Here is a 13373-nt window from a genome sequence, read left to right as displayed (position 1 = left end):
CCTGAACTGGGAAACCCACTGGTACACATTCACACCCACCTGTCTCTAGCTCCTGAACGATTCACAGCCTGGACTTTGCCTACAAGGTAAACACAACCAGCCTATTTTCTCTCCTCCATATCATGGGTGTGAAGCAACAAAGAGCAAGCTTATTAAGTTTTATGTTTAATAAATAAAAGGAAATATGGTGCTTGAAAAGTTGACAAAAGGTGAAATGACAAAGACATACATAAAACAACCCAAGAAAAAGGAGAAATTAAGAAACCTTACACAATTGGTTCGTGAGACTTGTTTGCAGAGAAGACGCTACTTTAAAGGTTGTAGTACAGAACGACCTTGCACATGTGTTCTTCTGGATCTGACCCTGATATTTGTTAGATGAGATGTTACACTGGGTCTCACCAGACCCCTAACCCACACAGAATTCCATAGGATGAGGGATACTCGGGAGAAGTCTTTGATGTGATTGGGTGAGGAATGTATGAGTGTGGAGCAAAGAGAACGTTCTTGGGAGGAGGTTTCTTTGGAAGATATTGGGAGATTAGTTTGGTGTTGGTTTGAACTGGATATGTTGGGGAATTGGGAGCCAATGAAGGGATTTGCAAGGAGGAGAAGCAGAGGAGTTGCGGCGAGAGAGGTGGATTTTTTTAGAGCACAGATTTAAGGACGGACTGGAGAGGTGCAAGGCTACAGAGGAGGATTTTGCAGTAATTAAGGTGAGATGTTGAGGGCATACACTAAAATTTAAGTTGATTCAGGGTTGAGGAAATATTTTGGAGTTAGACGTGGCAAGAACATGAAGGACAGGGCAGAGTCGATGGTTACTCCGAGGCAGTGGACTTCCAGGACTTCTGAAAGCATGGTGTCATTAATTGTGAAACATAGATTGGGTAAAGGAGATGGGTGAGATGGGGGAAAGACGATAAGTTCAGTTTTGTCCACAATGAGTTTTAAGATGCAAGAGCAGGAGGCTATGACTGATAGACACTCTGGGATACAGAACAGCAGAGAGGTGACGTCTGGGCAAGAGAGGTAGTTCATCAGCGAATAGGTGGTAATGGAAGCCTTGGGACTTTGAGTTCTCTCAGCCCAAAGGTGTCGATTGAAAAGAATAGGGGTCCCTGGACAAAGCCTTGAGGGCCACCAACAAAGAGAGGTCGGGGGATGCTAAATGTGCATTTAGAAAGGTAATCCGTGGATCCAGAAGAGGGTAAGGTCTTTTCTGCCAAGGGAACATAGGATCTGTGGTAGGAGGGAGTGGTCAAATGCCCACAGCCTTGGATCTGTATAACTCATAACTAGAATTGAGCGAATTTGTTCAGGTTCCCTCTTATTCGGCAAGCTATAGTGCTTATCGAATAAGCTGCAGAGGGAACCCGGCTTCCTGGATCGCGGCAGCTGATTGGCGCCGCAGCTGCATGTGTCAAGGCTGTGTCACAGCACATGCATGGAGAGCCAAACAAACAGGCTCTCCATGCATGTGCTGTGACTGTGACACAGCTGCAACAGCTGCTGCGCCGATCAGCCGCCGCAATCCAGGAAGCCGGCTTATTCGGTAAGCGCTATAGCTTGCCGGATAAGAGGGAACCCGAACTAATTAGCTCAACTCTACTCATAGCCTCATTTATGACAGAGGCTTAGCACTTATGCAACCACGCTTTATTTTATTTTCCTCTTAAAAAATTTTTTGTTTCTTAATGAATTTGTACAGATTATGGCTGATTATTAAAGAAGATAAAAGCTCTGAAATTACTTATTTTTTGAGCACCATTGATTCCATGGTGCTGTACATGTGACCAGGGCTTGCCTTCAAATATAAATTACAGTGATCAAAATAACAATGACAGACTGGAATAGAGGGGTCTACCCTCCAGACTTAGACTATGTGCACACGTTGCGACGTTGCGGATTTTCTGTGGATCCACAGCGTTTTTTGCGGTGCAGAAACGTTGCAGATCTGCAATTGATTTACAGTACAATGTAAATCAATGAGGAAAAAAAAAAAGCTGTGCACACGTTGCGGAAAATACGCTGCGGTTTAAGGCTATGTGCACACGTTGCATATTAGCCTTAGGAATTTCTGGTGCGGATTCTGCCTCTCCTGGCAGAAAACGCATCTGCTGATTTGTCGCGTTTTTTGTGTGGATCCGCAGCGTTTTTGCTGCGGATTTTTTTGCGGATTTACTGCGTTTTTTTTACCCCTGCGGATTTCTATAATGTAATGGGTACAAAAACACGCTGCAGATCCGCAAAAAAGAAGTGACATGCTACTACTTTTAAACCGCAGCGTGTCTGCAGCAGATTTTCCGCAACGTGTGCACAGCTTTTTTTTTTTCTCATTGATTTACATTGTACTGTAAATCAATTGCAGATCTGCAGCGTTTCTGCGGATCTGCAGAGAATCAGCAACGTGTGCACATAGCCTCAAAGAAGTAGCATGTCACTTCTTTTTTGCGAATCTGCAGTGTTTTTGTACCCATTTTATTCTAGAAATCCGCAGGGGGGTTAAACGCAGCAAATCCGCAGAAAAAACGCTGCAAATCCACAAAAAACGCGACAAAGCCGCAGCTGCGTTTTCTGCCAGGAGAGGCAGAATCCGCATCAGAAATTCCTAAGGCTAATCCGCAACGTGTGCACATAGCCTTACTGTCCACAGGTTACTGGGGAAGGAGACAATAGGTTGGGACGAGGTAGCAGAATCTCTGCTGGTGGTGAGGTGACAGCAGGTTCATTGCAAGCTGTAATCTTGAAGAGATGAGTTTTCAAGTTCTGCCTGAAGGTTCTGACTGTTGGAGATGAAGATATTTGGATGTATTGGGGCACGACATTCCAGAGAATTGTGGATGCTCAGGAGAAGTCTTGGAGGCAATTGGTGAGCAACGTATGAGTGTGGAGGAAAACAGGAGGTCTTGTGAGGAACAGAGATACAGTAATGTGTGGGAAGATAAATGGAGATTAGTTTGGAGATATAGGGGAAACATATCATGGATGGCTTTATAAATAATTCAATGTTAGTAGTTTAAACTGTACCCATTGGGAAATTGGGAGCCAATGAAGACATTCCTGAGTGGAAAGGCAGAGTAGCAGCAAGTGGAGGTGTGGAATAATCGGGCAGTAGAGTTAAGAATAGACTGGAGATGTGCGAGACTTTTAGTTGAAGGGCATTGGTCTGTTGAATAGCTTATGATTAAGCAGTAGAGACTTGGCTGATTTGGTAGATCTTATTTTTGAAGTGTCCTACAAAGTTATTTGTAGATAAGAGTAAGGCCGGAGGGGGCAAAGGTGGACGAATGAGGGAGTTAATTGTTGAATAATTGCGATTATGGATTAAAGATATGAGGGTTGTGAAGTATTGCTGTTTAGAAGAGGTGAGGGCCAACTTGAATGTAAGAATTGCCTGTTTGAATATGTCACGTCTTCCTGCAAGTGTGTTTTCTTCCAGCGCCGCTTCGCATCCTTGGACAATTGTTAAAGCTTTTTTGTGAGATTGCTGTGCTAGGGTTGTCTATTCATTGTCATGTACAAGAGGGGCGATCAAGTCAATACCTGATGCCAGTGTGGTGTTGCTGAAAACAGTGGCTGTGTTTTTGTCATGAAATGAGGATATGGTAAACAGCGGTAGAAGAGAGGTAGAAAACGTGTGTCTGTGTGAAAGGTAGAAAGTTTGAGTTTCCCTGGGGGTGTGCTAAATGCTGGACTTGAGCAGGCAGATGTGACGAGGTCAGACAGGAGAAATTACACTTCCCCTGGACAAAGCTACACTCGAAACGCGCGTCGGGGTGCCACATCCGCTTACAGGTAAAGTGCCCTATATACATTTTACACCTATCCCTTCCCGTTGGTCTTTCAGCACATTTTGCAGCTATCGGTGCCTTTTTGGACATTGTCAAATCTCAGCGCATACGGTACTTCACCTGCATTGTTCTATTTCATTCAAGTGGATATTTATCCCCTAACTAGAAGCAATTTTTTGCTCCATACTTCTGAGAACATACCTGCTTATTTTTGTATTGCACATGATTTTGGGTCTGGGGCAATATTATGGGATTGTGACTTAGTGTGCAATCAGCACATTACACTGGCACTGTTTCCTTTTTTGTAGCTGTCTTTTTTTTGCATTTGTTGTCCCTATTGATTTTACATTTTACTATATTGTTATCTTAATACATATCAATAAAAGTCTGATTTTTTTTTAATGGCATATAGCTTCTCTTCCTCCCCCCTTTTTTGATGTACATATTATGGAAGTGCCAATGATTTAGGCAGTAATACATTTGGATGCCCTGGGTTTGTAAGAAAAATCTATCCTTAAAGACAAAAAGTACACGCACCTAGTGGAAACTGTCCTAATGGAAACTGACTTGGACAAAAAAAGAAAGGTAACTCATTAGATGCTAATGCTTTGATTAAAAAATAAAGGAAAACAAGTTTATTCTGCTCAACAGCCACTTTTACATCAGCAAGACCAGTTTGCTGAAAGGTCCTCTTTAAAGCTGTATAACCAAGGATGAAGCCATATGTTGGCACAATCCAGAAGCCCTGTGGCCTTCTTTGGATTTACGCTTACTTAAAATGGACTTGGACATTTCAAAACAGTTTTTTCAATGTTGCCAATTTTCACCTTATGATCTGTATCCTATATTCTGTTGTGAATAAAATATGGCTAGAAGAGATTTCCGAACAATTGCATTCTTGTTATCTTTTTATGTTTACATTTTACACCGCGTCCCAATTGGGGTTATGTGTGTGAATACATGTGCATATATACAACCATAATGATAAGATAGGGCTGAAAAAGTTTTAGCCGTTTGTGGGAAGAATAACTGCAACATAAAATAGCTTTAAAAAATAGATACTTATTTGATAAACTGTTCTGATTTCTCCAACAGTTATCCTGTCTAGTGATGATGAAGATAATGTTAGCACTGGAAGCAGGAGCAGGATAGAGAGCATATCTCCTCGGCCTGCAGATTCGGCTTGTTCCTCTCCTGTTCCGTCATCTGGGAAAGTAGAAGCTGCTCTGAGAGAAAACCGTTTAGGTGATAACAGATATAGTAGTCCATCTGAGCCTGAGCCACCTGTCACCATCCCGAGGAAAGCCAGAATGAAGGATGAGGTAGCACAGTGTTTCCATTTAATCTCTTGAATTTCACCCCCTAAAATAATCTGGTTTCACCAGCTCATTTTTTTCCCTTTATATAAACAAGTCATGAATTGATGTTCGATCAATATCTTATGAATGAGATGCTGTCAGTGTTATTTTCTGTCCTATTGGTCAGCACTAATTCTCACAATTTAATTTACAGCATGGCAATCCTGTTGCATCAACTCCTATAAAGCGTCGTAAAACTTCCCAGTTGCCTAGTGATTCAACCAACATGTTACGCTATACTATCAAATCATGTGAAAGCATGATCGTATTGTGTCGGAATCTGCGTATTGGGACCCTTTGCCGAATAATAAAGGAACCTGTTGTGGTGAGTGCAAAATGATGAGGCCTATCTGAAAAAGATCTCTGTGATTTGGGTAGTCAGAATGCAGGTCATGGAGCTGATGAGGAATAATGTGATTGGGAAGAAGACTGATTGCATATGTATGTATATGATGTTCATTACAAATTTGGCAAAAAATTAAACCAATTCCGGCTTCTCTCAGGCTGTGCGACAACCCCTCTTTGTAAGAAAGATCCCTCTCAATAGACTGGTTAGTCACTGTCGCTAGCAGAAGGAAATGCTCGCTGTAGCTCGTCTCTAGGGGTAATATTCCCTATGTTATTATGTAAGTTATATGAAAAAGAAAAAAAATAGTCAGGCAAGTATTTGCTAACCACCTTTCTGTTCTACCCGCTGTCAATCTCTTCTGGCTCCGAGTGGTCACAGACGGCTCCTGTCGGCAATTCTGCGGCTTCCGCAGCTGCTTCTCTTTTGCTCTGCTCTGTTGACTGCCAGGGTCATGCTGATTGACATCCAGCTCACTGCTGTAAAAGTGCGGGGAGCTGGCTGTCAATCATCAGTATGATGTCAGCAGTCCCGCCCAATTGACAGCAGTCCAGAAGAGGAAGAGCTGCTCTGTTAATGTGAAGCAGCAGAATTGTCGCCAGGAGTGGACCTTGACCGTTCTGGGCCGCTGCTGGGTAGAACAGGCTGTTAGTTAGTAACTACCTGCATTTTAGTCCTTAGGCCTGTAGTAAAAAAAAAAAATTGATCTTTAGACCTTTTTTTTTTTTCCACTCCAGGTTGTGTAAAAATAAATGACCTCATTCAGAAGTACGACTTGTCTCAGGAAAACAAGCCTTCATACGGCTATGAAGGCGGAAAAATAAAAAAAAGTTATGGCTTTTGGAAGGAGGGGAGAATGAAATTAAAATACAAAAAAACAGGGGTGATAATATAGCTTTCCGTGACTACATGTTGCTGATTTAACAGATATACAGAGCATTATTCACATGCGGCAGATTTATTCTCAGAAATTTGTCTTGTTTATTTGAAATCCTTGTACTTGTAGCAGAAACAACCCATTCATATGATTGGAAGTGTTTTTCTGTTGCACACAAGTCTTCTAAGATAGAAATACTCATAGATCTGTTTCTGCTGGAACCCAATGTTTTAGGGTTGCATTGGGCCCTATAGTTTAGCATGTGTGTAAATCCTCAAGTATTGTGAATTAGATTTTGTCTGGGTAATACATTTTATATTCATTTTGTTTTTCAGTTCTGTGTAGACCACATTAAGATTGTTCTTGAAGGTAAGCAGTTCACATTTCTTCACTTTACCCAGCAAATCTAGTTTAGCTAAAAGGGGTTTCCTGTAAAAGTTGTTGTCAAATCGCCCAGGGCAAGATAGCAAAAAAAAGTCCATACCTCTTGAGCAGACACTGTTCCTCTGCTCTCCTGGAAGAGGTGTTCTGTGACCACTGCAGCCCCTCTGGTGGTTTATACCCCAAGGCCTGCATGGCAAACCATTGAAAATGTAGAGTAGCGCTTCTGAATCAGTAGATTATAGTTTTTTTTCTCTCTACCAATTGACAACAACTTTGAAAGTAGGGGACAACCCTTTTTTAATTTGGAAATGTATATATGGCACCACCTTGTGCTGGAGAAGGTGGTGACAGTGAGAATGCAAGAAATCTTATATTTCTTTATAAGTAACGTATTTGTATTCCTCGATTAGAGCATATACCGTTTCAGCAAATGTCACATGAGGTCGTTAAGGTTTTGCGAAGTTCATGAACCTCTCTGTTTATATTGCTGGTCTTAATTGGGTCCAATTCATCAAAGACTTTACACAATGGTAAAAAGCTTTGAAAAGTCACAAAATTTTGACACAAAGCGAATCTTCACTTGTCCAACGGTATTAAATCATTAAGAGGCGTATGAACAATGCCGGTCTTGATAAATCGGGGCCATTGTTCCTAGGGTATTGTGAGGAGAGATGCTTGTTTTCTTCTATCCTGACTTTACCAATGAAATGGGTAAGCAGAAACTCCGTTTGGAAACCCCAGGTGAAAGTAGGCAAATACAGGATATTGCAAGCGTTGCTATAAAAATTGTTTTATTCATTTTAAGCAATCACAATTCCTAAAACCAGCAAAAAGAGGAAAATGTAGGACGTTATTGATGTTATAATGAAAAAAAAAAGTTACCTTGCCATTAGCGCCACAACCTAAAAATGTAACGATTAAATAGAGAGTATTTGAGCTATTTCGCATCCTGACGCTTCATTGCCGCCTAGAGGAAGCATGCAAAACAGCTGTGGTATTTTATTACCATATTTCTTTTCTGTATGCATGGAGTTGTGTATTTTCTTACAGTTGGTGATATAGGTATTGAACACATCACCAATTGTCTAAGTACATTTCTAAAGGTGCTACTGACATGAAATTTTCACCAGATGTCTATAACGACCCATCCACAAAGGCAAAGAAACCATAAACTATAGATGTCCATGAATTAAGTTATGTGTAATAATGAGAGATGACACAGGGAAAAAGTATTGAACACTCTTACGGAAATTTAGTTAATACTTCGAACAAAAACCTGTTGGTAATGACAGCCTCTGTATGCAGAAACTAGTCGCATGCATTGCTCAGGTGTGATTCTTCCACACACACTTCAAATCCTGAAGGTTCCGTAGGCTCCTTGTATGATCTCTGAGCCTTGGTTCCTTCAGGTCAGGTGATTGGCTGGGCCATTCCAGCAGCTTTTTTTTTTTTTCTTTCTCTGAAACCAATTGAGAGTTTCCTTGGCTGTCTATTTGGGATCATTGTCTTGCTGAAATGTCCACTCTCGTTTCATCATCATCCTGGATGTATTTGTCCATTCATCCTTTATGCTGTAAAACAGCCCCACACCATGATGTTCCCACCTCCAGACTTCACTGTTGGTAGGATAATTCTTTTTACTCCTCTGTGAGATACAAGTAAAAGGTTGTGCTTTTTGTTCACAGACGTTAATGCTAAAGATGGTTTTGAATTAATATTGCCTACTTCAGAGCTGACAAAGTGTGAATGGTGCAGTGCAAGAAAACTTCCAGTAGTCTATTTTCAAAGTACGCCGTGTCTCTGTAACAAGCTGCAGTCACAGTTTCAGATGAGCAGAGAAAATGAAGCTGGATGGTATGACTGCAATGCTACAAGTAAGTCTTCTCAGTTGTGTTTGGGGCTGGTTTTCTAGTTGGACCTCCATCACTTGTTTCGCCTCTGGAGCTCATGGGTTTATTCACATTTGAGACTACAAATCTTACAGGAATGTGGTTATAGTAACAGTATGCATTCAGCTGTCAAGTTATTCAGTAGACTGTCAGGTAATGTGATTCAGCAGTAATCTATGTCTTAAAGGGGTTGGCCACTACTTTTTTTCATTGGTAATGTATCTTAAGGATAGCCCATCAATATCTCATTGGTGGGGTGGGACACACGGCACCCCAGCTGGAAGTTTTCAGATGCTGCCAAAACACAGAAACTCCATAATTTCTATAGCGTCTGGGTCCTGCAGATCAACGTCATACTCACAGCGAAACATGCAAGAATTTCCAGGACGGACTCAGTTACAGCTGGATAGGATATAAAAAAAAAAAAAAAGTAGTGGCCAGCCTCTTTAAAAGGGTTGTCTGGCCCAGAATAAGGCTGCCGTCACACTATCAGTATTTGGTCAGTATTTTACATCAGTATTTGTAAGCCAAAACCAGGAGTGGGTGATAAATACAGAAGTGGTGCATATGTTTCTATTATACTTTTCCTCTATTTGTTCCACTCCTGGTTTTGGCTTACACATACTGATGTAAAATACTGACCAAATACTGCTAGTGTGACGGCAGCCTAATAAGTCTGCAGTCACTCTGCGTGACTGCAAATTTATGAATCCCCCCCTAGCACAAGCACTGTTCTCTGCAAGGATTCCCCGGTTTCTGAGCCAGGAGCAGAGGGTATGTATGTGTTAAACGTACTCCCAACCAGAGGCCGAATAGTGGGTGCGGTGTCGCTCCATATAAGTGTATGTCGTACCCTGTTTAGTGATGCAGCCACCCAGTGGGCATGGCTTGGCTCAAAACAAGTGTTTGGAGCAAGCCCGCGTCCACAAGTCGGCCTTTGGTCGGGGGTATGTATAACACATATGCACCCGCCGATACCGGCTCGGAAAGCTGCGAATCTCCACAGTGCATTCGCTGGGAGGATTCATGAGTCTGCAGTGACACAGACTTCTCACTTTGGACCTGACAACCCCTTTTAAGTGAAGAACATGACGAATCCCAGGCACTTCTGAAGCAGTTATACATTAAATTATGCTGCAATTATACTTTACATTCAGATTATGTATATCTGATTATAGTCTTAAAGGGTTATTCCGAAAATAATACGTTCCTCCCTGTCCATAAGAATAGAGGATAGCCAGTATCTTCACTATAGTGTCTGCGGGTGTTGCAGTTGTACCTGGCCCTGAAGACCAGGACAGCTCAAAGGTCACTTTGGCTCACATGAGAATACCAATACTTATTAAACGGAAGCTTTAGTTTATTTTTCAAGAATGTTTATTGTTTTTTCTTTATTTATTTTTTTTTTACATACTACAATTTGTAATAAAAATAAAAAATAGAACCTTCATGTTGGCCGTTAGAACCTTTTTAGACACCAGTTTCCTATTTGTTTTAATAAAATAAACACGGACATCACCACAATGGTCAGACATGACCCTATCTTTTGCATTGAAGTGACTATTGAGTGTGCAAATGTCAATGTGAAGGGAGGGGGAGCAGGTCAGCTGTGACATCCCCTATTGTGATTGGTGGATCCTGAGTTATCAGCTGTGTATAGAGGAGTTACCTGTCATTAAGATCCTGCTTCTAATGATAATGAGCCTTTCTAGAAACTCTTCCTAAAAGGACAGGAAGTCTAAAAAAGCCCCAATGACCGGTGTGGAAATTGCAAGATTACTATTTAATAAAGATCACAATATGAAAAAAACAAAACATTGCCAGTTACACAGAAACCTAATTTAAACAGTAGGGCATTTTATTGGTGATAGCTTCTCTTTAAATACCCTTGATTTATAAGGAACCTGTTGGAAATTTTGCATTGGTTCCCAGAAGTTAAAAATTACGCCACTGCTGATAACTTTCCCCTATTGGGTACCCCAGCAATCCCAAACTCAGGGCTCTAGAACTTTGACTGGAGCAGAAGTGTGCCTGTCTAACCTCCTCTTCATTCATCGTTTATAGGGCTGCCAGAAATTGCTGTACTCTGCTTGTCGTAGACAATGGCTAGAGTGGAAGCCAAGCATGCGCACCTCCTTTCCTTTCAGGATCTTCCATAATCCCGTTTTATGGATCCTTGGGGGGTCCCTGCAGTCAGAACCCCAGTGATCCGCAAGTTATCGCTTATTTTTGGAGAATAACCCTTTAACTTTTATTAAGATATATAATAGACAAAAGAATGTTCCAGCTCACCCTCAGGTTATTCCCATGCAGTCTGCAGCACAGATAGCGACTCTGCCTTGGCACAAGAAAACTTGGTAAAGGAAGAATAGTCCAACCCAACGGACATGCAATCTTCTTTTCTTTATCGCTTCATTGGGGGACACAGGACAACCATGGGTGTATGCTGCTGCTGCTAGAAGGCTGACACTATGCAAAAAAGGAAAGAGGCGTAGCTCCTCCCCGGCAGTATACACCCACCGACAGGCACCAAGCACCTCAGTTTGTGCTTAGTGTCTGTAGGAGGCGGACCTGGATCTTTAGATCCGCTGCTAATTTTGATTCCTTTACAGGTTTTGTTGTTTTTATTAACATTTTGGCTTTTCTTTTTCAGATACAGCATTCAGGGATTCAGGGTGCAATCTTCCACCCTGCCTCCCCAGGAGGGCGGCTGAGCGAGCAGTGTGGTGTCGTCCTCATCGCAGCTCTCAGACCGCCGGCAGGACATTATCCCCTGTCACCCTCCCAGGTGCTCCAGGGTCTTTATGGTGGCGGTCCTTGCCAAACAGTCCCCCTCACCCCTCTCCTCGGAGAGGGCTGAGAGGAAGACGGTGGTCACCAGCGGTGACCCTCCCCCTTGTTTTGGGGTCGAGGCCGTCTTCTGGACGAAGGATTCTGTTCCAGCGACCCCTCTCTCATCGGGCCCCTGGTCGATCCTCTCTCCCTCTACCTGTGGAACCAGAACATGCAGGTACCAGCGCTTCAGCATCCGCTCCCCCGCAGCAGTATTTCCCTGTCTAAATGTACAGTGCTTTCACACAGAGTCACGGCCGTTTTTTACTTTCACTTTCACGCTGCGGCCGGCCACGCCCCCTCCGATAGGCCACGCCCCCTCCTTTTTCGGGGCTCTTTTCCTCCTCCACTCAGAGGGGCTTTTACATCCCGGGCACACCCTTCCCTTTCGGTGCGGCCCTATAAGGAGCCTTGGCTTATTCCTCTCAGTACTTCACCGCCCCTTCTCCGCTGGCACTTGCTGCTTCAGCAGCTCCGTGCACAGGAGACATCGTGTGTTGGGGGACACGGACAATTCTGCTCTGCGGTGCGGTAGGATTGCGACGCTATATTGGCCCCTCCCTGGTATTATCCACACCACTGTAGGCCCTTTAGTCTTTTCTGTAGTATAGTGCTGCAGAATATCCTTATGTCCGACCGTCTTCCATGGGGAGTCGGCCGCACCTGACCCTGAACCACAGGGAGACAAATCAGCCAGCCGCTCTAGAAAGAGGACTCTGTCTGGCTCTTCGTCTGGTTCTCCAGGTCCCTCCACAGCTCTCAAGCTGCTCTCCTCCTCCCAATTCCCCTCTTCGGAGGAGGGCACTGGGTCTGATGTGGATTCCCAGTCCGGTTCTGACTCCGATTCAGACCAGACTTCTAGCATGCAGGCTGTCGTAGATAGTCTTATTTCGGCTATATCGCTAACCCTCAAACTAAAACAAGACGAGGTTTCCCCCCAGGATTCCTCTGTCTCCTTTAAGCGGGTGAAGCGTCCCTCTCGCTCCTTTCCTACCCATGAAGAGTTTGAGTCTACCCTGTCTAAACACTGGGAACATCCTGAAAAACGTTTTTCGGGTAAAAAACATCTGGACGTGCTCTATCCCTTTAGCGCCGATCTTCTCTCCAAGTGGGCTGAATCTCCCAAGGTCGATCCACCGATCTCCCGTCTTTCCTCCAAGACTGTTCTCTCCTTACCGGACAGGGCGTCGCTTAAGGACGCATCGGACAGACAAATTGAGGCGCTGGCCAAATCAGCTTTTGAGGCAACGGGTGCTTCCCTCTGCCCCAGCTTTGCTTCCACATGGGTGGCTAAGGCCATATCTGCCTGGGCCAAGATTCTCCGCCGAGGCATTTTGGCTTCGGCCTCCCCTACCGAGCTGGCTGAACTCGCCGACCAGATTAACCACGCAGGGAAATACATTCTCACTGCCTCCTTAGATGCAGCAGCCTGTTCAGCCAGGGCAAGCAGCAACATTGTCGCTATGCGCCGCATTCTTTGGCTCAAAGCAAGGAATGCAGATGCTACTTCCAAAAAGTCTCTCACCAGCTTGGCGTTTCAAGGTTCCAGGCTTTTTGGAGCTCGTCTGGATCAAATTATCTCAGACGCGACTGGGGGCAAGAGTACCTCTCTCCTCCAGTCCAAGCCAAAATGCTTCTTTAACCCAAAGGCTCCTCGAATATTTCGCCCCTTTCGTCCGTTTGCAGCCTCAGATTCCTCTTTGCAACAAGAGCCACCCGCTACCACGGGTGGACGTAGAAAACCCTCTTACAAGCCAGCTCCCATGTGGAGATCCAGGGCTCCACCTCCCAGGTCTTCCGGACCTCGTTCCAAAAGATACCGTTCCAAGTGACGGGTCGCCCCCACCTGGGAGTCTTTCCAGGGTGGGAGGCAGGCTTCTTCTCTTCAAAGAC

At 43.8% G+C, this 13373-nt stretch overlaps 1 protein-coding gene across 9 annotated transcripts in view; it reads left to right on the top strand.

Moving 5' to 3' along the window:
* Positions 1-13373, top strand: part of SENP6 (SUMO specific peptidase 6) — a 147676-nt gene that overhangs the window by 85560 nt on the left and 48743 nt on the right. For all 9 annotated transcript variants that reach the window (XM_077289874.1, XM_077289873.1, XM_077289871.1 and 6 more), the window contains 4 exons: positions 4890-5116; positions 5307-5477; positions 6711-6744; positions 8445-8633. In XM_077289874.1, the coding sequence (XP_077145989.1) occupies positions 4890-5116; positions 5307-5477; positions 6711-6744; positions 8445-8633 (621 nt within the window). The remainder of the gene's footprint in view (positions 1-4889; positions 5117-5306; positions 5478-6710; positions 6745-8444; positions 8634-13373) is intronic.

Source organism: Ranitomeya variabilis, chromosome 2 (genome assembly GCF_051348905.1).
Source record: "Ranitomeya variabilis isolate aRanVar5 chromosome 2, aRanVar5.hap1, whole genome shotgun sequence".
Lineage (NCBI taxonomy): Eukaryota > Metazoa > Chordata > Amphibia > Anura > Dendrobatidae > Ranitomeya > Ranitomeya variabilis.
The sequence above is the reverse complement of the archived record's forward strand: the minus strand, read 5'-3'. Positions and strand labels throughout refer to the sequence as shown.